Source organism: Ochotona princeps, chromosome 15 (genome assembly GCF_030435755.1).
Source record: "Ochotona princeps isolate mOchPri1 chromosome 15, mOchPri1.hap1, whole genome shotgun sequence".
Lineage (NCBI taxonomy): Eukaryota > Metazoa > Chordata > Mammalia > Lagomorpha > Ochotonidae > Ochotona > Ochotona princeps.
In genome coordinates this window covers 13,162,325-13,188,849 of record NC_080846.1, presented here as the reverse complement: position 1 = coordinate 13,188,849, position 26,525 = coordinate 13,162,325, and the positions used below count along the sequence as shown (strand labels likewise).

The 26,525-nt window shown below is 45.8% G+C and overlaps 1 protein-coding gene across 3 annotated transcripts in view; it reads right to left on the bottom strand.

The window, feature by feature from the left end:
- LOC101528887 (putative tetratricopeptide repeat protein 41) overlaps positions 1 to 26,525 on the bottom strand; it is a 75,877-nt gene that overhangs the window by 20,141 nt on the left and 29,211 nt on the right. For all 3 annotated transcript variants that reach the window (XM_058673035.1, XM_058673034.1, XM_058673036.1), the window contains exons 5-10: positions 25,138 to 25,298; positions 20,408 to 20,825; positions 17,400 to 17,639; positions 11,769 to 11,967; positions 9,876 to 10,054; positions 4,546 to 4,685 (exon numbers count right to left, since the gene is read on the bottom strand). In XM_058673035.1, the coding sequence (XP_058529018.1) occupies positions 4,546 to 4,685; positions 9,876 to 10,054; positions 11,769 to 11,967; positions 17,400 to 17,639; positions 20,408 to 20,825; positions 25,138 to 25,298 (1,337 nt within the window). The remainder of the gene's footprint in view (positions 1 to 4,545; positions 4,686 to 9,875; positions 10,055 to 11,768; positions 11,968 to 17,399; positions 17,640 to 20,407; positions 20,826 to 25,137; positions 25,299 to 26,525) is intronic.

Here is a 26,525-nt window from a genome sequence, read left to right as displayed (position 1 = left end):
AAATTCTGCTATTGGTCAACTGTATTTCTCTGAGGAATCCTTTAATTTTGTTAACAGTAATCACTCCTCTATCACATACATCCTGGGCCTAATCTGACCCAAACCTGATGCTTGCCTGGCTTTTCTTCTTCCTGTTTACTAACAACCTTGTCAATTTGATCTCCCTCTGAAAGCCCCACGCCCTAGCTTCTCCCACACGCCTTTGTTATCTTGGAGGCGCTCACTCGTCCACTCCTTCACTTAGGGCCTTCTCTGGTCCTCCTTTGTTCAGCGCCCTGGGCAGCACTGGGAGCTGCTGTCCACTCTCTTCCTGATCTGGGGAGACTCCAACCTGATTCTCTCCTGACCTCTCCTACAGGAGCACTTCATATTTCCGCTGACGGCTTCAGCATTCCCAGGTTTGTAGATGTCTTCCTGGTCTCTCTCCAGATCACCAACCCTAAATTTCCCTGAGTTGGCTGAACACTCCACTGCAGAGTCTTCCTACATTGCCAACTCACAGTTTCTAGAACTCACCATCTTCCTTTCCAAATTCACCTGCCTCTTTCGATTTCCCCACTCTACCAACCAGACTTCAATTCTTGGGGTTTCATTGCTTCCCGCGCATCCCCTGTATTCCATGCTTCCCTTCAGTCTGAGAGAGACAGAAGCCCATCACAGGGAATCCGACAGCTGTCTAACCCCACTCCAGGCCACAGTGCTCATTCCACCTCTTGGTTGGTCTGTCTGCATTGCTGGCGATGCCCATCAGCATGTCACCTGTGGCCCTTTATGGGCGGCTTTCTCTTTCTGAATACAAAGCTTTCATGTACCTCCTCCTACCCTAGACTACCCACCCCTTGAAGACTGGTACCCTTTAAGATGTTCAGTAATACATCTTGACCTTCACAATGACTGTAAAGGTTTGTACTGGGTTTCAGGTCTGTGCTAGCCACCATCTCTGGAACACTGATGAAATTCTTGCACATACTTAGAGAGCAAAGCCTATACTGCTCTATTACATGGAAAAACCAAGGCTTAAATCAATGGCTCAGCTTCACAAGGCTGATCAGCAGAAGAGCAGGGGAGTCCAGCCCAGACCTGTCTGTCTCCAAAATGCTGTTCTGCACATTTTCTTCTTTGGAAAAGATTCTTTATTATTATCATTGGAAAGGCAGATTTACAGAGAGAAGGAAAGACAGAGCAAGAAAGAGATTTTTCATCCACTGGTTCACTCCCCAAATGTCCGCAACAGCCAGAGCTGAGCCGACCTAAAGCTGGAGCCAGGAGCCTCTTCTGCATTTCCCACATGGGTACAGAGTCCATGCTTGACTGCTTTGGGCCTCCACTGCTTTTCCAGGCCACAGGCAAAGAGCGTAGTGGGAAGTGGAGCAGCAGAGACATGAACCAGCATCCATATTGGGCTGCTGGCACTTGCAGGCAGAGGATTAGCCAATTGAGCCATCATGCCAGCCCCTCTGCACAATTTCTTAACAGGAGAACCGCGGCCTGGTGCAGAAACGCAGGCCTCTTCCCAAATGTGTCTTGAATTTTTCTGCCATCTGCTGTGCCTACTCTGAAATGCAGGAGGGGACGTGAGAAAAACTGAGACCTTTTTAACAAACAGACCATTTATATCAGGATTTCTCACCCTCACAACCACCAGCATAGCATGTGGGGTGTGAGAACCATGTGCTGTGAGCACTGTGCTTTAAAGAATGTTTGGTGGCATCCGTGGCCTCTATTGAACAGGTGTGAGCAGCAGTTATCAGCCCAAGCTGTAACAACCAAAAGTAACTCCAGCACTGCCAAGTGTTCCCATATGAATGAAATATGCAAACCACTGCATTCAATTTTAAAACCACCTGGGGGCCTGCGCTATGGTGTAGTAAGTTAAGCTTCTACCTGCAGTGTTAGAATCCAATATGGGCACTGGTTCAAATCCCGGCTGTTCCCTCCTGATCCAACTCCCTGCTAATGTACCTGGGAGGGCAGAAGAAGATGGCCTAAGTGCTTGGACCCTGCACCCATTGGGAGACCCAGAAAGAAGATCCTGGCTCCTAGCTTCTAATCATCCCAACTCTAGCCATTATGGTCATGTGGGGAGTGAACCAGTAGATCTCTATCCCTCCTTCTTCTATAACTCTGCCTTTCAAGTAAAATAAATCAATCTTTGAAAGAAAGCACATCTGATCTGTAGAAATTACAAAAACAGCATTGGACATGATGCATCTATCACAAATAACAAGCTTTTTTCGCTCAAAAATGCAAGGCACGTATTTCAAACGAGTTGTGATTGCCCAAAATAGTTATATAACTTCGGAGTCTAGAAAACATTCTTTTAATAGTCTCCACCATGGCTCAAAGAACTGTTGCAAAAATATTTTGAGAACAGAATCACAAGATTGATGCCTGCAGAAGGAGCACAGGGAGGCAGGGCATTCTTGCTGCATGTCTCAGCCCTGGCATGCCTCCTGCCAAGCCAGCCTCACCCCTTTGAGACCACGCATCTCACAGTTTGTTCTTTCTCAGTGACAGTGCATCCTGTGTGACTGGGAGTTCCATTAGGACAGGGATCAGCTGCCTGGATGAATGCTGTCAGACCTCTGTATGGCGCTCGGGGTAGGCCAAGCCTTCAGTGAGTGTTCCCTGCATGAATAAATGGCTGTGGATGGCTGGGTGACTGGCTAGACCCAGGCATTTCAATGAGAACTAATAAAAAAATAACTGTGCTTTCCAGACAAGCAAATCTCAGAGATGGGACGTGACTGTGGCAGGGGACAGCTCCATGGTTATAAAGCAATACTACTGTACTCTCTGAAGAGGAACAAATGTTCAAAAGAGCTTACAACAAACTCATTATTTCTAACCTAGGCCTCAGACAGCAATATCAGAATCCCTATAGTACTGAAGGTCTCCCTGATGCCAGACGCTGTGCAAAGGTTCTATGCTCTTTTTTATTTGACCCTTATAATGGCCCACGCGAGAGACAACAGAATCCTTGAAAATGAGAACTCACTAGGGTAGCAGAGGTTAAAATGCTTGCCAAGGTAGCACAAGCAGTAAGGGCAGCACAGGGATTGACATGTGGGCCAGGCTAAAAAGAGCCCTGGTCCCACTAGCTGCTGCATCCCACCTTCCAAGGACATGAAGGAATTTGATTCATTGACCAAATGGATTGGTTCATCAAGCATCTGCAGATTATAATATGCTCCGAAGGATTAAAAAAACTGGTAAACAAGCCTTCTCTCTGCTATAAAGGGAGTTGCAATGTTGAGAATTCCTTCTATAAATATGTGCTGATAAGAGCACAGGTAACATGAAAATTTGAAGGTCAGGGCCAGCATTGTGGCTGAGTAGATTATGCCATTTCCTGCAATACCAGGACTTCATAGCAGAATGCTAAGCCCAGCCACAGCTGTTTCACTGTTGACCCAGCATCCTGCTAATGCGCCTGGGAAAGCAGACCGTGGCCCAAGCAAGTGCTTGGATCCCTGATACCCATATGGAAATCTGGGCAGGGTTCCAGGCTCATGACTTTGGTTTGGCCTAGCGCTGACCAATGAGCCACTTGGGGAATAACCAGCAGATCTCTTTCTGTCTCTGGTAGCACCTAACGGGGAGGATCAGCCAACTGAGCCACTGCGCCAGGCCCTGGCCAGTCTTCTCAATGCCGTTTCAATTTACCATTATATTTCTCTTTTTGCTTTATGAACATTGTCCTTCCAAAGTTATAATTGCATGTATTCGTTAATTCTAGAAGGATTTCTACATATTTATGCTTGTTGCCATTAATATAAGTTTAGGACATAGGTTAAAATCACAGCTTCCAGGGCTGGTGGGATGGCACCTTATGTCAAGCCATCTCTGGGACACTGGCATCCCCTGTGAGTACTGATTCAAGTCCTGCTTCTCCACTTCTTAACCAGCTTCCTGCTAATGTACCTGAGAAATCAGAAGATGACCCAAGTTCTTCAGCTCCTGCTACCCATGTGGGAGACACCCCCCTTCGGGTGTATGTGTGTGTATGTGTGTGTTTCACTAATTCTGCCTTTCTAAACAAATAAATAAATTTTTTAAAAGAAAATCATAGCTTGATGGTTGAATCACTAGTGGGAATGTCCACATCCTACTGGAATTTCTGAGCTTACTTCCTAGCTCTACTCTACTAGCTACCAAGTTCTTACTGATACAAGCACTGGAGGAAGTGGTGATGGCTTAGGTGGTTGGGATTCTGCTACCATCCTGAGAGACCTGGTTTGAGTTCTCAGTTCCCAACTCCTGCCTTGGGCCCAACTTTGGCCTTTGAGAGCATCTGTGGAGTAAGCAATAGCGGAGGTTGTTCCATCTCTAGCTACCTATGTATCTATCTATTTATCTACCTACCTATCCTATCACTGTCTCAAATACATAAATTAAAAAAAAATCATGGCTTCTTCAATAATGACCAAAATCAATCAATTTGTCTCTCTGTGGACCAGACTACAAAGAAAAGGAAATGATAGCTCATCACATCAGACACAAGAGGAACAAGATCCAGGAGACGGCAACTTCATCTTACTTCACCTGCATTAACATCTTCTCCACGTCCGTGAACAACTCTTTGGCTTCATTGGTCTTGCCCATAACCTTCAAAAGTCTCCCAATAAAGAATAGCAAACGGCACCTGTCAGTGGCAGTGGTTTCAGAAAGTCTGGATTCCAGCGCTAAAATAGAAAAAATAGTAAATCATCCTAGAGCCTATATAGAAAGGAGCAAAGATTATTCATTGCTAGTTGATACATGAGTCAAATAGCCTCTCCATATTTTAGTTTCTTTTTCAAGATAAGAGCATTTTGCTTTTATTAAGGTTTACATACACCACGAAGCATTTTAAACTATGGTATGACAAATAACTAGAGTGCTTATAAATAATCTTAACATGTAAATTTTTTTAAAAGATTTATTCATTTTATTACAGTCAGATATACACAGAGGAGGAGAGACAGAGAGAAAGATCTTCCGTCCGATGTTTCACTCCCCAAGTGAGCCGCAACGGGCCGGTGCTGCGCCGATCCGAAGCCAGGAACCTGGAACCTCTTCCAGGTCTCCCACACGGGTGCAGAGTCCCAAGGCTTTGGGCCATCCTCGACTGCTTTCCCAGGCCACAAGCAGGGAGCTGGATGGGAAGTGGAGCTGCCGGGATTAGAACCGGCGCCCATATGGGATCCCGGGGCGTTCAAGGCGAGGACTTTAGCCGCTAGGTCACGCCGCTGGGCCCTTAACATGTAAATTTTGAAAACCAGAGGGTCAAAAAAGAGCATTTAGATAGTTCAATTCATGTTTTGCAATGATTTGTATTTGGGGATAATTTTCATGCTGGAAAAAAAAAGAGGTTTCTACTTTTTGTACAATTCTGCCCTCTATTGCAATCATCTTGAATTGCCAGATTTAACAGAAAGAAAACATATAAAGAACAAAATAGGCTCCTGGCTTCGGATTGGCTCAGCTCTGGCTGTTGCAGCCACTTGGGAAGTGAATCAGTGGATGAAAATATTTCTCTCTGTCTCTCCTCCTCTCTGTATATCTGGCTTTCCAATAAAAATAAATCTTTTTTTAAAATGATATGAATTTATTACTTTAAAAAGATGCTATCAATTTCAAGATACATTTCAAAAATATTAAGTTTTGAAAAGCATGTATTTTAGAACCAGTGAAGTCTGTTATTTCCTTCTTCAGTGAATACATTCCTCCAACAGCCTAGCCATTTACTGAACACCATTAGTATCTACCACAGACTAGGAACTGTCCTACATGCACCCACATGGGATGCCAGTGCTTGGAGGTGGAGGGCCAGAGAGTTAAGCCATCACACTGGCCCCTGACAAGAAGTCTTTGAGACAAGATGGAGAGAGGGAGTGTTGAGAGTTCTGATTAGAGGGAACAGTTGTGTGAAGGACCCAGGCCAGGAGAAAGCATGGAGCTGAGGAACTGGAAGAAGGAGACTGTACAGAAGAGATTGCAAGGGCCTTTGGGTCAAGGCAGGGATGGAGAAGTGGGAAGGGATGTGCCCCTTACCCAACAAGAGAGGAACTAACACTTTCAGTGCCTGCAAGGTTTGGGTCAGAGGATGAGGAGAAAATTGAAAGATTTAGAAAATTAAAATAAAAAATAAATCAAGACAATATCACATAGCAATGAAGACTATGCAAAGAATTACAACACAGTCACATGACAGAGGATAGTCTTACATCATATTGTGGAAGCTACTCTGAGAAAGTAACACTCCAGCTGCAATGCAGAAATACTGGCACTGCAGGCTAAGGGTCCCTTATCCAAAATGCTTGGGATAAGAAGTGTTTCAGATTGAAGAGTTTTTCAAATTCTGGAATGTTCACATAGACTTTTCCAGTTGAGCACCCTGAACTTGAAAATCCAAAATCCAAAACTTTTGTATATCATGTTGGTGCTGTTTCATATTTTATAATACTTGGGATTTTGGATTGTGGGAATAGAGATGCTCAGCCTGTATCAATATGAATCAAAGGGCATTCTCATTCAGAGGGAATGCACAGGGTCTGGCACAATAGCCTAGCGGCTAAAGTCTTCATTTGCATGCACCAGGATCCCATATGGACACGAGTTATAATCCTGGCAGCCCTGCTTCCCACCCAGCTCCCTGCTTGTGGCCTGGGAAAGCAGTCGAGGACGGCCCAAAGCCTTAGGACCCTGCACCAAAGTAAGAGGTCCAGCAGAAACTCCTAGCTCCTGGCTTCGGATTGGGTCAGCTCTGGCCACTGCAGCCATTCAGGGACTGAACCAGCAGATGAACGATCTCTCTCTTTATCTCTCCTTCTCTGTATAAATCACATCTGCTTTTCCAATAAATTTTTTTTAATCTTTATAAAAAAAGAAAAGAAAAAAATAGTACTGTTCATGCATACAAAATCCAGACTACATGAGATAATGCAGGCTAAGCTAAGAAGTTGCTCTGTAAGTACAACTACAAGCTATTGGAAGAGTCCTGATCTAGGGAAAGAAATGACCTGGCTTACAGCTTACAAATTCACTCCATCTACCATGTGGTAGACCAGGACTTTATAGAAACAGATTAGGAAGACGAATAAGGAAGCTACTAAAATAGGCCCTAGGAGAATTGATAATGGTGGCTTTGGTTCACCATCGTGATGCTAGTGAAAAAATTTAGGTTACAATAGCCCCTCTTCCCATTCTTACTCAACATCACACTGGGGGTCCAAGCTAATGCAATACGACAGAGGGAAAATGCATACCTAATGCAAAGGAAGGAATAAAACCGCCTTTGTCCACAAATGATACGACCGCTTATGTAGAGATTTACAAAGAATCAAGAAAAAAAAATTTCCTGGATCCAAGAAGCAATCATAGCAGGGCTGACAGATACAAAGTTGGTGTGCAAAACTCAATTATTTTCCAATATGCCAACAATAGACAACTGTAATTAAAATTTTTAAATATAGTACCAACTATAATAGCACCAAAATTAAATAACTTGGTATAACTCTAGCAAAATATAGAAAGGCTCCATATGCAGAAAATCATAAAACTGATGAAACATATCAAAAAAACTATATAAATGAAGATATCCCCTGCTGATAGAACACTCAATACCATTAAGCTATACAATCCTCTCAACTTGATATAAACATTTAGTGCTACTCCAACCAAAATCCTAGCCATCTAGTATGTGGATTTTGATAAACTGATTTTGATATTCATACAAAAAGGCAAAAGTCCCAGAATAGTTATTAAAGCTGAAGACCTTAAATCCAAAATGTCACAGCATTTCATATTTCATATTTTCACACTAAAAGATGTTCAACTAGTAATGTGTATGAGAATATTGCAAGATCCAAAAATTCTAAAATCTGAAACTCTTCTCATCCCAAACATTTCAGATAAGGGATATTCTATCTGAATTAGTTCCCTAATTTCCTCTTAGAGTAAATTACTACAAACTCAATCCAGTTTCCCATGTGGGCAGCAGGAATCCAACTAACTGTGCCACCACCTGCTGCCTCCCAGCACACACATCAACAGCAAGTTCTAACCGTGCCATCGCCGCTGCCTCTCAGCACACACATCAACAGCAAGTTCTAACCGTGCCATCGCCGCTGCCTCCCAGCACACACATCAACAGCAAGTTCTAACCGTGCCATCGCCGCTGCCTCTCAGCACACACATCAGCAGGAAGTTGGATCAGAAGCAGAGGAACGAGGACAATAACCAGGCACTCCAACATGAGACACAAACATCCCAAACAGTGACTCTAACCACTGCTCCAAACTCTAGCCACCCCCACAGCAGTCATTTACAACTAAAGGTGTTGCCATTTTGTTCAGATTCCAGAGGCATCCCACCACTCTTAGGGTAAGGATTGACTTTTTAGTGTATCTCTCCCCATGTGGGCGCCTACCTGATGCTGTAGCCCCAGCAGTATCCGCATGCCACTTGCTTGGGTCTACAAATTTGCAAAGATCTCTTTCTGCTCCTCTTCCTCACTTTTTCAGATTCAAGGCAACACTATACTAGGCACATAGCCACAACTCTGTACCACTCCTCTCAGGATCAATGCTTTTTAACTTTTTAAAAATGTTTATTTATTGGTTGGTTGGTTGGTTTTATTTGAAAAGCAGAAGAGAGAGAAAGAGAAGAGGAGGAAAGGAGAAAGAGAGAAGCAGACAGAACACAACCTTCCACTTGCTGGTTCATTCCCCCAAGTAGCCACAATGGTCAGAACCAGGTTGGTCAGGAACCAGGAGCTTCTTCCAGGTCTCCCATGTAGGTACAGGGCCCCAACCAAGCATTTATGCCATCCTCCGAAGCTTCCCTAGGTACACTACTGGGGAGATGGATCAGAGGTGACCGAGCCTGTTGCCCATTTGGGATGCCAGCCTGGCATTCAGAGGCTTTACCTGCCACAGCATTGGCCCCAACTGTTAAATCCTGACCGTAAGTTCCATGAAGGCGGACACCATGTTTCTCTTATCCAGAGCAGTATCCCTGACATCCAGCACCACACCTGGCATGGTGCAGGCACTCAGTAAACACCGCTGAATTATTCTGAAGGAGTGAAAGCACTTGCCCACAGGAGAACAGGATGAACTAGCAAGCAACTCCCAGGATTACAGAATATAAAACAGCATTTCTCCAAAAATTCTTTGGAGAAAAATAAAAATATATATTTTTTTAGAGAATAACCCAGTTAATGCTCTTCCTTCAAGGAGTGCCTTGGGAGTGAAGACTGATTCAGGCCATGTGTGATTACATAATCATGCAGAAAAACTCTGGGGGGAGACTCCAAGAGACAGCCAGACACCTCTAAAGCCTTTTCTGTGGCTATGATCTGGGAATCTAATTAATCTAGTCCATAAAGTACAAAGGGATTCCACACAGTTCTGGACAGACTTCTGGGAAACCCCCAAATGGCTGAGGGTGCTGGCAGGGGTGGGGGGGAGTGCAGCCCAAAGAGCTACAGGAAGCAGTGTACCTTGATCATTATAACAGGTGTGGAGAGATGAGAAAATGGGTATGAGAGGCTTTGTGGGCAGAGAATCTATAGGACCTGTGCAGGACTGAACATGAGAACAGGCAGAGAGAGGAAGCATCACAGGTAACTGTGGAGGCCAAGGCTGCCTCCTGAGAGGCTCCTGAGGGTCGGGGCTAACCCAGAGACTAACCGGCAGCCTCTCGGGTATGTCTACAGACATGCTTTCAGAGCCACCAGAACAGTCCCAAGGGTGTCTCCCACCTAACTCAAAATGACGCATTCCTAACTGGAGACCTCCACACACTGAAATTATGAAATTATGAAATACAAATTATGGCCACTCCCTATGCCAGTGAAGCGAGCAACTGAATGAGGCTGCTCCACATACCTGAGAACGTGTACCTCTTCTGAGCTTTGTGGCACTCATTCGCTTTGATCCTGGTCACAGAGAGCAAGTAGGCCCAAGATGCATCGTATCCAGCTTCCGAGAGGTTCTTCCAGTAGTGCAGGAGCTGCAGCCTGGTCCAGAAGCTCGGGCTCTGAAGGCTTGACATAAAGTCTGCAATGCTTGTGACACAAGGAAGTAATATAGTCATTTCAGTGTCTCATGCCTTGACAGAAGCTAGTCCTTTACTTGTGCATCTTATCAGCTTATTCAGAGATGTCTTACCTACCATGATTGTCTTAGGCCACCAGATAAATCTCAGCCTTTTCCTCTTCTACAGTCACAAACAATTTACGTCTCTCCAGGATGCCCCTTCCTCCAGGCAGGCTCCCCAGGTCTTCCAGGCACAGCTCTTCTCTGTCTGCTTCAATAACTGATTTCCTCATTGTTCTAATGAAACATTTACTGCAGTGTGTAGCAGCTCTTTGGTTCTAGATCTTCCCCCACCAGAAGAAAAGTATCCAAGGGCTTGGGTTGTATCTTACTAACTTTTGCACCCCAGGACCTTGGATGGTGTGGGATACTAGGTCAGTCAACAACAGATAGTTGCTGAACTAATGCATAAAATGGAAAGAATGAAGAGGTGGGAAAGAAAGGGAGGTGGGGCAGTAAGGAGAGGAGTATCAGGGGGGATGGGAGGGAAGGGCAGGGAAAGGCAGAGAAGGGATGATGTGGGAGATCACCCCTGTATCTCCACCTGCCTAGCCACATGGGAAGCCATAGGCACACGGCACATTGTGCTCTTGGCAGAGACCCCAACATGGCCTATTCACTGGGCATAGAGCAGAAGCAATGGGCAATGGGCTGTATCCCAGTCTCTCTTCTCTGCACCTTCACCAAACTGTCCTAGAGCTTCCTCTGTAAACAACTCTAGGAAGTCAAATGTTACATTTGCCCTGCTTTTTAGCAGGTAATGAATTTGCCCTGAGACACAGCTTCCTGTGCTTCCTTCATTGGAGGGTTCAGAGAGACAGACATATCTGACGGCCAGTCACAATGTTGTTGTTGGCTGCAAGTACTGTCAGAGCGCCCTTCTGTCTGCCCCCTTCTCCTATATAAGCTTGTGACTGCTCCCAAATAAAGAGACATTCTTCACCACCAGTTTGTCTTCAGTGTTTCTGCTGCAGAAGAATGCTGTCATCTCACCCACTGGTGGTCTTGGGGCCTGCTGGACAGAAGGGCCCGAAGAGGATAGGAAGGGAGAGAATAGCAGAAAAGGACGGGGAGGGGGAAGCAGTGGAACAGAGTCGCTCCATCCTTTTCAGCCCTGGCCTTGGCCTCCTCTCCCAGCAGGCCACTTAACTCTTGGAGGGCTTCTCCACCGAATGAAAACGAGAAAGAAAACTTTGTAGAGGAAACAGGTACAACAGAGCAACCCAGGGGACCCATCAATCCCAGAAGTTCATATCAGAAGTGCTGATCTCAGCTGAATGACTGAATTGGCAGTTCAATGAATGAATGCATCTTGCTCAAGAGCATCATGGATATCTAACCCATGCTGGTAAATCTGTACAAATGCAATTATATTTAAAATGCTAATGGGTACATTTTGATGCAGCAGTGGAGGAATTACTTGGGATACCCCTATCCCATGTCAGAGTGCCTGGGTTTTGATGCCACATTCTTGCTAGTGGGTACTCTGGGAGGCAGTAGGTGATAATCAAAGCACATAGGTCCCTGCTACCCATGTGGAACATCTGCCTTGAGTTCCAGGTTCCTGGCTTCTCTCTGGCCAAACTCTGGCTATTGTGGGCACCGGGGAATACACCAGTGAGTAGATCTCTCTCTGTCTCTGACTTTCAATTAGATTTTTTTTTTTAACCTGGGGAGACTTACCCAGGGCTGGAGAGAAAGCTGCACAAGCCTGAGCAGCACCCACTCATCTTCATATGCCAGGGCAGCTCTTGATACACTCGCCAGAAACAAGACTGCCTCTGGAAATATCTCACCAAGATGTGGTGAAAATAGGTCTTCTTGTGATTCGTGGGGTTCCGAAATGAATACGGACTGCTTTCTCGGACAGGAGAAATCACACCTATTCAAAGAGCAATTACAGTTCAATGCAGCCAACTTTTTAGGACATGAAGACACTACAGCAACATAGTGAAACTATGACAGCTCTGTGGTCATCATAAAAATCAAGGTGGCTTAAGTGGACAAAAAGTGCTATCTTATATACCAGTCTGAATTTGCCAAATAATTAGTTATATCATGATCAGTAACCTAGAATTTGAGAAGCTTATGTGTGATCGCACTGGTTTTTCCACATTGCATCTTCCCCAGGGATATAGGTGTGACCTATGTTTCTATTTTAAATATGTGCCATGGTTACAGCCTACATATGGACCTTCAAATGCTTGAAGGTTTGCTCTTTGGAGAAATGAACCCACTGTTCGTAAGCACCTGATGCTGTAAATGTCCCTTTCAACGGTGTTTTTGCTACATCTCATGAGCACTGACGTTCTTGTTTTTAATGTCACTTATTCAGCACTTCATGGGTCATGCAATAGCATCAATTTCTACAAGAAAGTTTTTATCTTCTTTTTCATCACTTTAGTGATACATTGGTCACCCCGTAGCTTGTTGCTTTATTTCATGTTGATGTAAATTTTCTATTGTTTTCTCTGTTGCGGACTGTGTTTTCTGGCTGTATATTTAAGGGGTGTATAATAGAAGTATACCAGAGACTAATACGTCCAGATGTGGAGACATAGTACAGTATGCCTCTGCATCCAGACAAAAGATGGACTCCCAGTGAAATTGTTGAATATAGCCTGACAGTAGGATGCTGGACTCTCTGACACTGTCCATGCCTACAATGTCAGGAGACACTTCAACAGCAGAATGCTGGGCTTATGACTGTTCATGAAGGACTTCCCATTGTACTACTAGAGGGGAAATCAGTGGCAGAGGCGGGGGAGGGAGAAGAGGACTTGAAAACAGGTATGGGAAATTCCAGAACCTATTGAACCACATCATAAAATAATTTTCTTAATTAAAAAAAAGAAATGAATCTATTGCCTGGATTTCATATAGGCCAAGAAGTTACTGAACAGAAAAGTGGCAAGTTTGATATTGGAGCTGGGATCGCTGTACCTTGATTTCCAAAGAGAAATGGCTGCAGTAAATAATGCTAGCCAGAAATACACTTCTCAAGAACACAGGGTTTTCCTTAATTCCATCGTGGTGAGAGCTGGGCGTTCAGCAGCATGGTTGAGATGCTACTCGGATATCTTCCTCACATATTGGTGTCCTTGGGTTTGAATCTTGACCCTGCTTCTGATTCCTGTTTCCTAAGACTACACACCCTGAGAGCAGCATGTGATGGCCCCAGGACTGGGGTCTCTGCCATCGCACAGGAGGCGCTTATTGAGTTCTTAGTTGCTGCTTTCAGCTTGGCTCACTGCAGCTTTTGTGGGTATTTAAGGAGTGAGCAGGGATGAAAGATCTCTCTCTCTCTCTCTGTTTATAATCTGTCTCTCTGTCTTTCAAACAAATTTAAATGAGTAAATAAACTCTACTGAAATTTATCATGGAAAACTAAATCCGAAGAATCTTTACTTTTTTTTTTTTTTTTGGCTTGGCAACTTCTCTTTCTTTTCTTTTTTTATTATTATTGGAAAAGCAGACCTACAGAGAGAAGGAGATACAGAAAGATCTTCTATTCACTGGTTTACTCCCCAAGTGGCCACAATGGCTGGAGCTGAGCCAATCTGAAGCCAGAAGCCAAGAGCTTATTCTGGGTCTCCCATATGGGTGCAGGGCCATCTTCTACTGCTTTCCTACACCACAAGCAGGAAGCTGGATGGAAGGTGGAGCAGTTGGGATACAAACCGGTGCCCATATGGGATCCCAGCAGATCAAAGGCAAAGATTTAGCCTCTAGGCTATCACGCCAGGCCCTCTTTTTCTTTTTCTTTTTAAATATTTATTTGAAAGAAAGAGAGGGATCTTCCATCTGCTGCTTCACTTCCCAGACGGCCACAATAGCCAGCACTGACTGGACCAGGCTGAAGCCAGGAACCAGGAACTCCACCTGGGTCTCTCACATGGATAGCAAGGGCCGCAATTCTTGAGCCATCTAGCATTTCTTTTTCCCAGGTCACTGGCAGGGAGTTGGACTGGAAGCGGAACAGCTGGGACATCCCATCTGGGATATCAGCATTGCAGGCATCAGCTTTACTTACTATGCCACAGTGCTGGTCCCTAAAGAATTTCTTCTTGCAAGAGGAACAGAACACACACCTGGATGGCATACCAAGTGCAACTCTTCAAAAGAACTATAGCAAAAAGGGAGACCATTGTTCAAATAATCATTGAGCATCTCTACTGAAGTGAATTTCAGCATGTCTACCCATGTGGAGAGATTCTGGCCCATCTGGTCTAACTTGTGCAGGTACACCCAGGCATCAGTGGAGGGCTTAAGAGGCCCACAGAAAACAAAAGTTCCTCCTACCACCCACTCACCACCTGCCACCACAAGGAGCAAAGGCATGCTCATGCGTAGTAAACTGGGAAGGTAGAACACACGAAGAGAGAAAAAAAGATCAGGACAAATAAGCTCCTGAGTCCAAGATCTGGTGTGCTAAACACAAGACGTAAAGCATACAAACTAACACTTAAAGCCTTGGGGCATAAAGGCCAGCATCCCATGCGGACACCAGTTTGAGCCCCAGCTGCTCCGCTGACAATGCAGCTCCCTTCCAAAACTCCTGCAAAAGCAGTGGAAGATGACTCCAATCCTCGGGCTCCTGTACCTATTTGGGAGACTCAGTTGAAACTCCTAGCTTCGGCCACACTCAGAGCCTGCTGCTCTGACCATTTGAGGAGCAATGGAACATTCATTGAGCAAACGTCTGTTACATCCATCACAGTATGGGAGATCAGAACCCGTAATCTCCGTCAGAGACTGGCTGCTTAGGGACAAAGGAAGAGGATGGGCCCTTGCCATGGCCTCTGGTTTTGCATGATGGCCACCAGCAGCGGAGGCAGACATGAGACACCAACAGTTGTTCAACTGAAACCAGAAGAGACTCTTTGGTGACCAAGAAGCAGATGACATAAGGCACTCCTGGCAGACCACCTGGAGCAGGTTAGGACTTAGTGTGAAGAGGGACAGGTAGAAAACAGAACTATTGCAACTTACCATACAGCACAGTAACATAACTGAAAAATAGGTATCTAGCAAGAGATGTAGCACAGCCTTGTGCGCAGGGGCAACACTCTCAGCTTTTCAGTTCTCCCCCACGGTTGCCCTGATTCTTTTCCATCCTAAGATCCATGTGAGCACATGTATGTGCACACACATGCCGAGTACATGAGAACAAGACAGCCTCAGTTTTGTTCACAAGAGAAGAAAGGCTGCTCCAACATAGTCCAGGAGTCAAAGGATGCCCTCAATTAGGTAACTGAGTAGGTAAAAGAGGTGACAAATCGAATGCAATGCTCTTCGGAGTACTGATTTCAAAGGCAAGAAACAGAGGCATGCAGCGCAAAAAGACTAGCTTGCCTCAAAATGATTGACATGATACTGGAACAGAGAGTTAAAAGATAGTTCTTTGCCAAAAATGTCACAGTAGACCAAGGAGTACATAGCCTATCTGAGTCACTGTACAGTGGACTCACTACTAGCTCAGGCCATGTGCAGGTGACTGATGATTATACATCCTGGTGCCCCTGGCAAAGACTGGTACTCACATCCTGATTCTGATCATGGAGAATACTGTCAGCAGAGTTTTATTTCCAGGCTCACCATACACTGAAGGAGTACAGTGTGCTCCCAGGATTTTAACAGCCTCATGTGCCCTTTTAGCCCCACACCTTCAGGAGCACTATTGTTCTTGGCAGAATGGGAAGGCTGAGCACATGCTGAACCATCTTCCTGCAAGCGAGAAGAACGACATTACATCTAAAAGCAACTTCATTCCTAGGCCTGCTCTCTCTCCTCTTCTTCATACAACTTAGAGATGCTGGGAAGGACAACAGTGCAGAAGGGAAATAGCAAAAAGGTGTTACATTTTTTTTAATGAAGGTTTAGAAAAATCAGAGTAAGGCCTGGCGCGATGGCTTAGTGACTTATACCAGGGCCTTCCATGGACATTGGTTTGTGTCCCAGCTCCTCCACTTACTGTTTAGCTCTCTGCTTATGCCCCAGAAAACCAGTAGAAGATGGCCCAAAGCCTTGGGAGCCTGCACCCATGTGGGAGACCTCGAAGAAGCTCCTGACTCCTGGCTTCAGACTGGCTCAGCTCTGGCCATTGTGGCCATTAGGGGAGTGAACCAGTACATGGGAGATCTTTCTGTATCTCCTTTCTGACAGACAGAGATCACAGTAAATGTAAAAGGAAATTTGCATGGAGCTTGAACTCTCCCCCAGAGGCTGTAAAGTTTCTTTTCCCCGGTTCCTTGGAGCTGCAGTTCTCCGTGTAACTGTCACAGGACAATGTGCTTCTGGCTCAAGGCTGTATCTGTGATCACACCTGTCTCTCAGATGCAGATCAACAGTCCTTCCAGAAGCAGATGAGAATTCAATTTCAGAATTGGGGAAGATACTGCTAATTCCTACACAATTTCCATGTCCTTTAGTGACCAGACTCTTCACTGGCTTAAAGTGGCAGCACAGCCAGTTGAAACCACTATTCCTCTACTCCCCTTGGGTCCAGCTGTGGCCATGTAATGAAGTTCCGAGTCAGAGATGTGAGTGAAAATGTTGGTGAGAAACTTGAGGAAAAGATCCTTAAAAAGCAGCAGCAAGGGCCCAGCATGGCAGCCCTAAAGTCCTCACCTTGCATGTGCCAGCACGGTAGGCTAAAGTCCTCACCTTGTATGCGCCAGGATCCCATATGGGCACCAGTTCTAATCCCAGCAACCCCACTTCCCATCCAGCTCCCTGCCTGTAGCATGGGAAAGCAGTTGAGGACTGCCCAAAAGTTTGGGACCCTGCACCCACATGGGAGGCCTGGCGGAGGTTCCTGGCTTCTGGCTTCGGATTGACTCAGCTCTGGCCGTTGCGGCCACTTGGGGAGTGAATCATCAGACAGAAGATCTTTCTCTCTGTCTCTCCTCCTCTATGTATCTCTGACTTTGCAATAAAAAGAAATAAATCTTTTTTAAAAAGCAGCTGCAACCTCTTCTTCATCTCCTCTCCATTCCCATTGCCTGATATTTGATGGCTGGAGCTCCAGCAGTCATGAGCAGTGCAATGCGAACACGACAGGGAAGGAATGGGTTGCAATCCGCAGTGTGACATGAGTACGACATCCCAGGATGGCCTGCCTCGGGAGAATCAGACCCTGGAGTTGTTCACCCATTGAATTCTTCACAACCAACTACAAGTCCTAACTTGCTCTTACAGACGCTTTCCTACCTGAATCCATTTGTATTTTAAAAATCCCAGCTCCAAGCTCTGCTCTGGAGGCAACTCCTCCCCCGACTTAGCCGCAGGTACACCCCCTCACTTGGGCCTTACCAAGCAGCGTGTGCTCCACAGCTTCTCGCAGGGACTGGTGCCAGAAGTACAGGAGCCCGTTGGGCTTCTCCTGGACCCACTGCTTGGTGACGTTGCGGAAGGCCGCCCAGTGCAACGCAGTCACTTGGTACTGGTTGTTGTAGCCCAGCATGTCCAAGATCTGCAGGAGCTCATCTTCGGTCAGCCCACCGTGTGAGATGCACAGCGAGCACAGAGTGTCAGCCACCCAGCCATCCAGCCCTAGGCAGACAACATCCGGGGGTGGGAGGTCGAGCAGAGTGAGCACGTGTCAGGGAACATTCCAACGTTTCATTTAACCAACTTGCTCCTTTCCATCAGCCTACAGACAAACGCAAAAACTATCCCTAAGACACAAGGAAAATGAAAGCCACACAGAAGTCCATGTAGAAGGGGATTTGGGGACCAGCACAGTGGCTCAACAGGTTAATTCTCCATCTTGGAGTGCTGGTATCCCATATGGCCACTATTCATATCCCAGCTGTTCCAATTCCCATCCAGCTCCCTGTTTACGCCTGGGAAAGCACCAAAGGATGATCTAAAGCCTTGGGACCCTGTATTATGTGAGAGGCCTGGAGGAAGTTTCTTGCCTGGCTTTAGATTGGCTCGGCTCCAGCCACTGTGGTCATCTGGGGAGTGAACCAGCAGATGGAAGACCTGTGTGTTTCTCCCCCTCTCTGTAAATCTCTTCAAAATAAAATTTTTTTAAAAAGGATGTGAAGCCAAAGACCCTGACTCCAGAGCCCATAATGTTACAACCATCCCATCTACAGCTACACAGCTACCTCACCTAGAGCTACAAAGGCAAATGCAAATTGCCAGTCACTGCTGCTAGCCTTTCTGCTGGGCGGTTCTTCCTCCAAGTGTCCACTCACACCATTTGCATTTATGGGTAGTAAGGGCTTTTCTTTTGGACTGCCTCCCTGGCCACGAGTTCACGGATGCCCTTGAGATGGTCCCTGTTACCAGCTTGACTTAGATCTTCCCACCAAAGCTATATTTTTTTTAAAGATTTATTCATTTTATTACAGTCAGATATACACAGAGGAGGAGAGACAGAGAGGAAGATCTTCCATCCGATGATTCACTCCCCAAGTGAGCCGCAACGGGCCGGTGTGCACCGATCCGAAGCCAGGAACCTGGAACCTCTTCTGGGTCTCCCACGAGGGTGCAGTGTCCCAAAGCTTTGGGCCATCCTCGACTGCTTTCCCAGGCCACAAGCAGGGAGCTGGATGGGAAGTAGAGCTGCCGGGATTAGAACCGGCGCCCATATGGGATCCCGGGGCATTCAAGGCGAGGACTTTAGCTGCTAGGCCACGCCGCCGGGCCCAAAGCTATATTTCCTGCTGGCTCTAGGATGACCCAACTCTAAAGGAACTCTTCAAGGCACTAAGAAATGACAGCACCGTCTGCCAGTCTGAAGGTATTTCCTCCCAGAGGAAGCTGGGAGCCATGCTAAATCTCCTTCAATCTTTAGCCTCAGCAATACAAGCTTGCCCTGAGGCTTACCTCGGGCTCCACTCAGCTTGACTCAGCTCTTCCTGCCCCTGAGCCTGAGCTCCCAGGCCTAAGTCACCCAAGATCTCTGGGAACTGGTGGGAGACAGAACAGTCCTTGCCAGGACTCGGCTTCCCTATGGAAGGTAGCTCAGCCCTCAGTCACTGTGCCCTAAAGCTCTCTGAGGGTACTGGCACCTTGTTCCCATCTCCCTGAACAGTCAGAGGGAAGGAACAGTTAATGTATGGAAATGCAAAGTCTAGGGGGCTGGAGCTGTGGTTCAACGGCTAATCCTCCACCTTTAAGCGCCAGATCCCATACTGGCACTGGTTCATGTCCCAGCTGTTCTACTTCCTATGCAGCTCCCTGCTTATGGTCTGGGAAATTTCCTTCCCTTCCTCCTTCCCTCTCTCCTTCCTCCTCTCTCTGTAACTGCCTTTCAAATAAAAAAAAAAAAAAAAAAGTGGAGGGGAGCAGCCCTGAAGCTCATGGCAGGAACAATGACCTGAGAGAACACAGTTTGAGTCTGAGAAACTCAATTACTGAGTATCATAAAACAAATCTCAAACTTGCAACAGACTTAGTGAGGAGGACCCTCGAGGGGACGGGCATTTCTGCCCAGAACTGGAGCTAGTTTAGGACAAAGCAAAGAGGGCGCCCTCCAGCAGAAGCCCGCGTAGGCGAGGGCTTCCTCCGCCAGGAGGCACTGGGTCAGCAGGGGGCAGCAAAGATCGCTCAACCCGGGACAGTCAGGAGCGCAGGTTTTCCTAGAAGTCAGATGTGGGGACTGCAAGCCCCTAGATTATCTGAGTTTACCGACACCTCAGCAGAACGCCATGGGGGGTAAAGGGCAACCAAAGTCATCCAGCACCAAGGCCATTAGAGCCAAGTTCTGCCCACCAGTGAGAGGGGAAGGACAGAACTCTCACTTGACCTAAAGGAGCCTGACTTTGCAAACTCCACTGGTGAAATTAACCTGGATTGACCAGATTAGATTTTGTCATTGTAGGACTGTGGACACAAAAGACATTAAACGGAGGTGTAGAAATGACAAAGGTCTGGTTCTTAGACCTCTGGAAAGTGTGGCTGAAACTTGTGTCTCTTACAAATAGCTTTCCCCTATAATCAACACGTAGAGATCTCTGGAGAGAGTTAACAGATTCAGCGAAGAACAATGCAGGACACCCAGTGAAACTGAAATTTCAGATAATTAACATTTCAGATAATTGAAAATTCAGATAATGAACATTTGGTCTGAGCATGTCTCATGTGACATTTTGCATATACTAATACTGCATATTATTTTTATTGGTCTATAATTCAAATAATGTTTAGTGTAAATCTATTCCAGATATGATTCTCCCAGATGACTTGGTAATTATCTGCAATTCAAATTTGACTAGGCACCCTGCCTTTTCCCTGACAACTCTATTGCCAGACCCTCCCCGGCTAGAGTGAGGGCACACGGGCTGTCAGCCCTGCCCGGGGCCTACCGTCTCTTGAAGCCTCTTTACAAGTCCAACTGTAGTCTTCAATCCAGCGTTTCAGAATCAACCCCCAGAGTTCCTGAACAGAAGCCGCCTCCAGGTACTCCCTCGGACACTGCATCTCCTGTCGGTAGAGTCCGCAGTCTTTGAGCTCACTGGCCAGGATCAGGAGTTTGAGAGGGTTATTGTGGATGCTGTTCCTCACAGCGGGCCTGCGCTGCTGGAAGGCGTCGCTGCTGGGAACCAAGAGGTGCTGTCTAAAGGTCTTGAGCTCCGCCCCCTTCTCTTTCCTGCTAATGAGTTCCAGGGTCCGCACATCTGGGCGGGCACACAGGGCCTTGTAGGACGAGCTGGAGGAGACCGTACTCATGATAAGTTTGCAATGAGGAGGAAGCGAGCGTGGCAGCCAGGAAAAATCTCTTGCCTGATGGAAAGAACCAGAGAAATTCGGACATTTCAAAGACTTCAATAACGGGCCCAGTGCAATAGCCTAGTGGCCACCTTGCCTTCCATGTGTTTCATGTCCCAGCTGCTCCACTTCCCATCCAGCTCTCTGCTTGAGACCTGGGAAAGTAGTAGAGAATGGCCCAAAGCCTTAGGACCCTGAGCCCGCATGGGAGACCCAGAAGAAGCTGCTGGCTCCTAGCTTCGGATCGGCGCAGCTCTGATCATTGCAGCCATTTGGAAAGTGAATCAGCAGATAGAAGATCTTTCTCTCTGCCTCTCCTCTCTCTGTAAATCTTTCTAATAAAAAAAAAATAAATCTTTAAAAAAATCTCAACAATACCTTTGCCAGTGGCTTTCAAATTTAAAGCAGGCAGATACTTGGAGGAAGCCTACAGTGGGGGTTGGGTATCAGTAGTAATGGATATGAAGCAATTCGGTGGTGAAACCATTTTATTAAAAACATATTTGACTGATCTATCAATCTGTTATGATTGTTGTTACATAGGTGGCACAAATGTGGATTCCCTTTTGTGTTTTTAAAGTTCCTATGAGCAGGTAATTTCATAAAACCAGACTTTTACAGAATGACCTATAATAATAAACAGAGAAAACCTGAGAACATATTCAAGTGGGAAAAAGACATTATTTAATGCTAAAGAACTGTCATTTTGCACAGCCATAATTCAACATCTTAGTCATTCTGCCAGCAAGCAGCAATGCTAGGATTCAAACCCACGGTCTGGTTTGCAAGTTCAATAGTTTTATTTTGGAACAGTATAAACACCTAATAAGATTATTTCTCACATTTTTAACAGTCACTCCTTTTCCTCTACCTCTTTGTCTAATAATAGCAGCTACCCTATGTTTTGTCTGCCTTCACTGAGCCAGGCATTATACGGAGTGTTGACTATGTTCAGGAACTATGGTTTTTATCATCTGCATCTTAGAATGTTTGGGTCAACTCCTGAAGTCAACAGAGATGTTGCCCTTCTGAAAGCCAGCTTGACTAAAATAGGCCTCAACTCTGCTTCTTTAATATATTTTTAATTGTTTATTTATATTTGAAACACAGAGAGACAGAGACAACTCCCATCCATCGATTCACTCTTTAATTGCCAGCAACAGATGGGGCTGGGCCAGATCTAAACTAGGAGCCTGGAACCCCACCTGAGTCTCCCACGTGAGCAGCAGGGACCCAAGCGCTTGTGCACATTTGCATAAAGCTGGAATGACAGAGTCAGGACTTGAACCCACACACTGCTACAAGATACAGGTTTTCCCATGAGCATTCCAAGCACTGCGCCAAATGCTCAGCCTCCAACCCAGCTCTGACACAACATCCACGTGACAAGTCAGTAGTTCCTAAATCAACCCAGAGCCGGGTATGAGACAACCTGTTTCTAGGCCCTCAAACCTACCAGTTCAACTGGCCAGTCCTAAACTGTTTCATCTGCCCCATCTTGGCCATTCTGGCCTCAGTTTCTTCTTCTGTCTCCTGACTACTCCAATACTCTCCCTGGAGCCCTCCTTGTTCCCTGCTCTCAGAAAAAGCAAGTGACAAATGTGTCTTTCAGTGGCACTGGCCTATGTCATTACTCAGTCATCCCTCGATAAATTTTAAGTCTAATTTTAATATAGCAACCCATTTATTCCTCACAACAACCGAACCTCTGGAAAGGTAGAGGCATCGGAAGCACCAAGGCAGTAAATGTCTTACCTAGCTCATTCTGCTCAGAAGTTGAAGGGTTGGGATTTACGTTTGGGGCTCCAGAGACAGACTCCCACCACAGCACTGAACTGCTGCCAGTGACCAGCTCATCAGTCTCCATCCTTCTGCAGCGACCCCGCCCCCAGTCCTTCCTCCAGGAAGCTGTCTGCAAGGTCCAGTCCTTGGTGGCTCTCTCAGAACGACATGTCACTGCTTCTTCGCCTTTGAGCCAAGATCAAGCAGAACTGCATGCCAATCCATAGCAGCACTTGTAGCATTTTGCTTACCCAAGTGATTGGATTCATGCACGCCTGGCATTTCTCACTAGAATGAAGGCTCCATTTCTTTGCAAGGACCATGGCTGTCTTTATTGCTTGGTCCACAGTATTAAAAAGCATTTAGTTCATTGGTTCAATTCCCACCTTCTATATTGGCAAGCTTGGGTTTGACTCCAGCTACACCGCCTGACTCCAGTTTCCTGCCAGTGTAGACCCTGGTTGATAGCACAGGTAAAGTTTATGCTATTCGTGTGGATTTTGTTCCCAGATGCTGGCTTTTGGGGAGTGAAATCAGCAAATGGGTAACTGCTTTCCCACCTCTCTGCCACTCAAAAGAAAAAGCAAGCAGGTTATAAAGACAATATGGAGAGGTAGGCATTGAGTCACAGCCAGTTACGCAATCACCTGCAACCCCAGTACCCCAAATGAGCTGTGGTTTAAGTACCAGCTGTTCTGCATCCAACATGACTCGCTGCTAAGGTGCCTGAGAAACCAGGAAAAGATGATTTAAGCATGTGGGTCCCCATCACCCATGTGGAAGACCCAGCGGGGATTCTAGGTTTTTGGCTTTGGCCTGGCCATTGCAGCCACCTGGGGAGTGAACCAGCCGATGCATGCTCTCTCTCCCGACTCCCCCTAACCCTCTCTCTCTAACGCACCTCAAACTTGGAACCACAACAATTTTTCTCATTGATACAGATGCCCAGATAACCCGAAGCCACAAGATGAAACAAAAGCACCTGACACAGCAGCTGGGAATGTGCCCATTCCCAGGGCTGAGCAAATGCCAGCCTAACATCCCCACCATCCTCCGGCTGAGCCATCCAACAAGGAGAAAGGAATAGGAAATTCCAGCGTAAGGCATAAACAAGAGATTAAAGTTGAAGACTTTAAGTGCTTTCTTTTTGTCTGGTGACCTTCTTCCAGGTCTCCCACACAGGTACAGGGTCCCAAGGTTTTGGGCCATCCTATACTGCTTTCCCAGGCCACAAGTCGGGAGCTGAAAGGAAAGAGCAGCAGCTGGGACATGAACCAACGCCCATATGGGATCCCAGTGGATACAAGGCAAGGATTTAGCCACTAGGCTATTGCACCAGGCCCACATTTAAAGGTTTTAAAACTATTTCATATCTGGTCAAATTAAGCTTTTTAAGAAATTCCTTTTTGTCATAAAAGTTCACAACTTGACTCTTTTTTCAGAAAAGTAAACAGAGTACAAGCACCTATTAATAAAGATCTTAAATATAATATGGTATGTAAATTAACTTACATAAATATGCATAGTGCATATATAAACAGCCATAGGAAAGTCTGTGACCCAACAAAATGATCTAACAAAGGAGAGAACGCGTGTATTTTTTCTAGTTACATACAGTTTTTTTTAAGATTTATTTATTTTTATTGCAAAGTCAGATATACAGAGAAGAGGAGAAACAGAGAGGAATATATTCCATCTGTTGATTCGCTCCCCAAGTGGCCGCAACAGCCAGAGCTGAGGTGATCTGAAGCCAGGAGCCCAGAGCCTCTTCCGAGTCTCCCACATGAGTGCAGGGTCCCAAGGCTTTCGGCCATCCTCGACTGCTTTCCCGGGCCACAAGCAGGGAGCTGGATGGGAAGCAGGACTGCTGGGATTAGAACCAATGGCCATATGGGATCCTGGCATGTGCAAGGCGAGGACTTTAGCCACGAGGCTACCGCGCTGGGCCCAGTTACGTATAGTTTTAACGTTTAAAGGAACTGCTTCCAAATATGCCTGCTACTAAGAAGCAGAAGCAGCAGAGGCTCAATGCACCCAACATTATCTCCACAAGAGAAAAGTTAAAATCATAACCAATGAAAGGGATTTAGAATATGCACAACCAGTGGAAATGTGAACAAACTATAAAATGTAAAGAACATAGAAACCCAGTACGTAATCTAGCAAAATGTAAAACGGGACAGGTGTGCTGCAAGGGTGAAGACCACAGCTTCTGGAACCAGGTGCTCGGATCTGGATTCTGAGGCCACTACCTGATTACCCAGCACCTTTGTGCTCAGTGCCCTCTGTAAAAAGGAATGACCAGCCTCGTTCTCATATGTCATTGTGCAAATTCATTTTTTTTAAATTGGTAAAACAGTCCCCAGCCCCCTGGAAACACTATGTAAGTATTCCTACAATAATATGTAGAGTAGTAACTAAAAGTAACCTTGATTATAATCAGAAACACTTAATACAATGGCAAGATGTTAAGCACATGCTCGATAATGTGGTCTTGTTCCTATAATATAGCAACTAAACAAGTGTTCTTTTAAAAACATGTTACCTTCCGACCTGAAATCCCATAAATGCCAATCAATTGTTCGATTCCATCTAGTACAAGTATACACGGTTTTAAACTGATGGAAGCAATGAACATGTTTACAAGCAGTGAAAAGACCAAGGCACTGGAGTCTTCGTTAACAAAATCCATTTCGAATCGAGTACCTACAGCATAGAAATTTGTTCAAATTAGATGACGTCATTTCCATCATTCTAAAATATGCTAACAGGCTGGGGAGCAGGGGAGGTTGGGAAAAATGAATGCTGACCGCAACTGTACAGCTGACACATATGATACAAGTGATTAGCATCCTCAAAAGATTCAATCCCAAAAGGATAATGCTACTTACTTCCAGCTGTCTCCAATACAGTCTGATTTTATATAGAAGCTTTGTGTGCGATCCAAAGCATTAAATCTCATTCTCCCAAAAGTAAAAACATGCCATGTTGGAAAGGAACGAAAGGGAATAAAGAGGAGTCACGTGATCCATGAAGTGTCTCCACCTCCTTTTCATGGGGTACCTGTTTAGGGGTTATGGCCACCACCCTAAGTTCTGAAAGCAGGAATAGCTACAGCTTCTCCTGCTCTCTACCTAGTGCCTTTGGTCCCAGTCCATGTTAAGCCTCACAAAGCCAACCCTAAAATCCGCCCTTCCCCTGCGAGACACACACACACACACACACACACACTCACTCACTCACTCACTCACTACTGGGCCCTAGAGCTTGGATCCTGGATGTTACCAGGGGAAACTAAGCTAGGAACCAGGAAAAGGCAAAGCAAGTTGATAGGACATTCAGAGCATAATCAAAAGATGCAGCAGCAAAAACTCCAAATTGCAAGCAACTGCATAGCAGTTTAAAAACATTTTACAACATACAACTGTTATCTTGCTTTCATTTCTTAGCAGCAATGTTTTCCATAGAAACATATGCATGTTGGGGCCTAGAAAGTCAACTCCCAGCTTAACTTAATTAAGTATGTGAGCTGCATTTAGATTATGTTAGAATCATTGAGATTGTGTTTCACAATATTTACTGATTGCTTACTACTATGTGAAGGCTCTGTGTTAGGTGCTGAGAGGAGACAAAATGATCTGAAATACAAGTTGAGGACTTTAGGCACATGGGTGTGCCTTCTGTACACAAGTAGCCACACTCCAAGACAGAACATGAACCTGAAGCCTCTTGGAGTCTGATGCAGACATATGACAAGCAGGAACGCTCCAGCTGGAAGCCATCTGGGCTGAGCCTTGGGAAGTGCACCATCACAGAAAAGGAGAATCATCCAGACAAGTCGTAGGCAAAGGTCTGGAGGTAGCAAAGCACAGTGAACACGCCCAAGGCGAGGTGTTCAGCACAGCAGCCCCCTAGAGGGGCAGTCCCAGGACT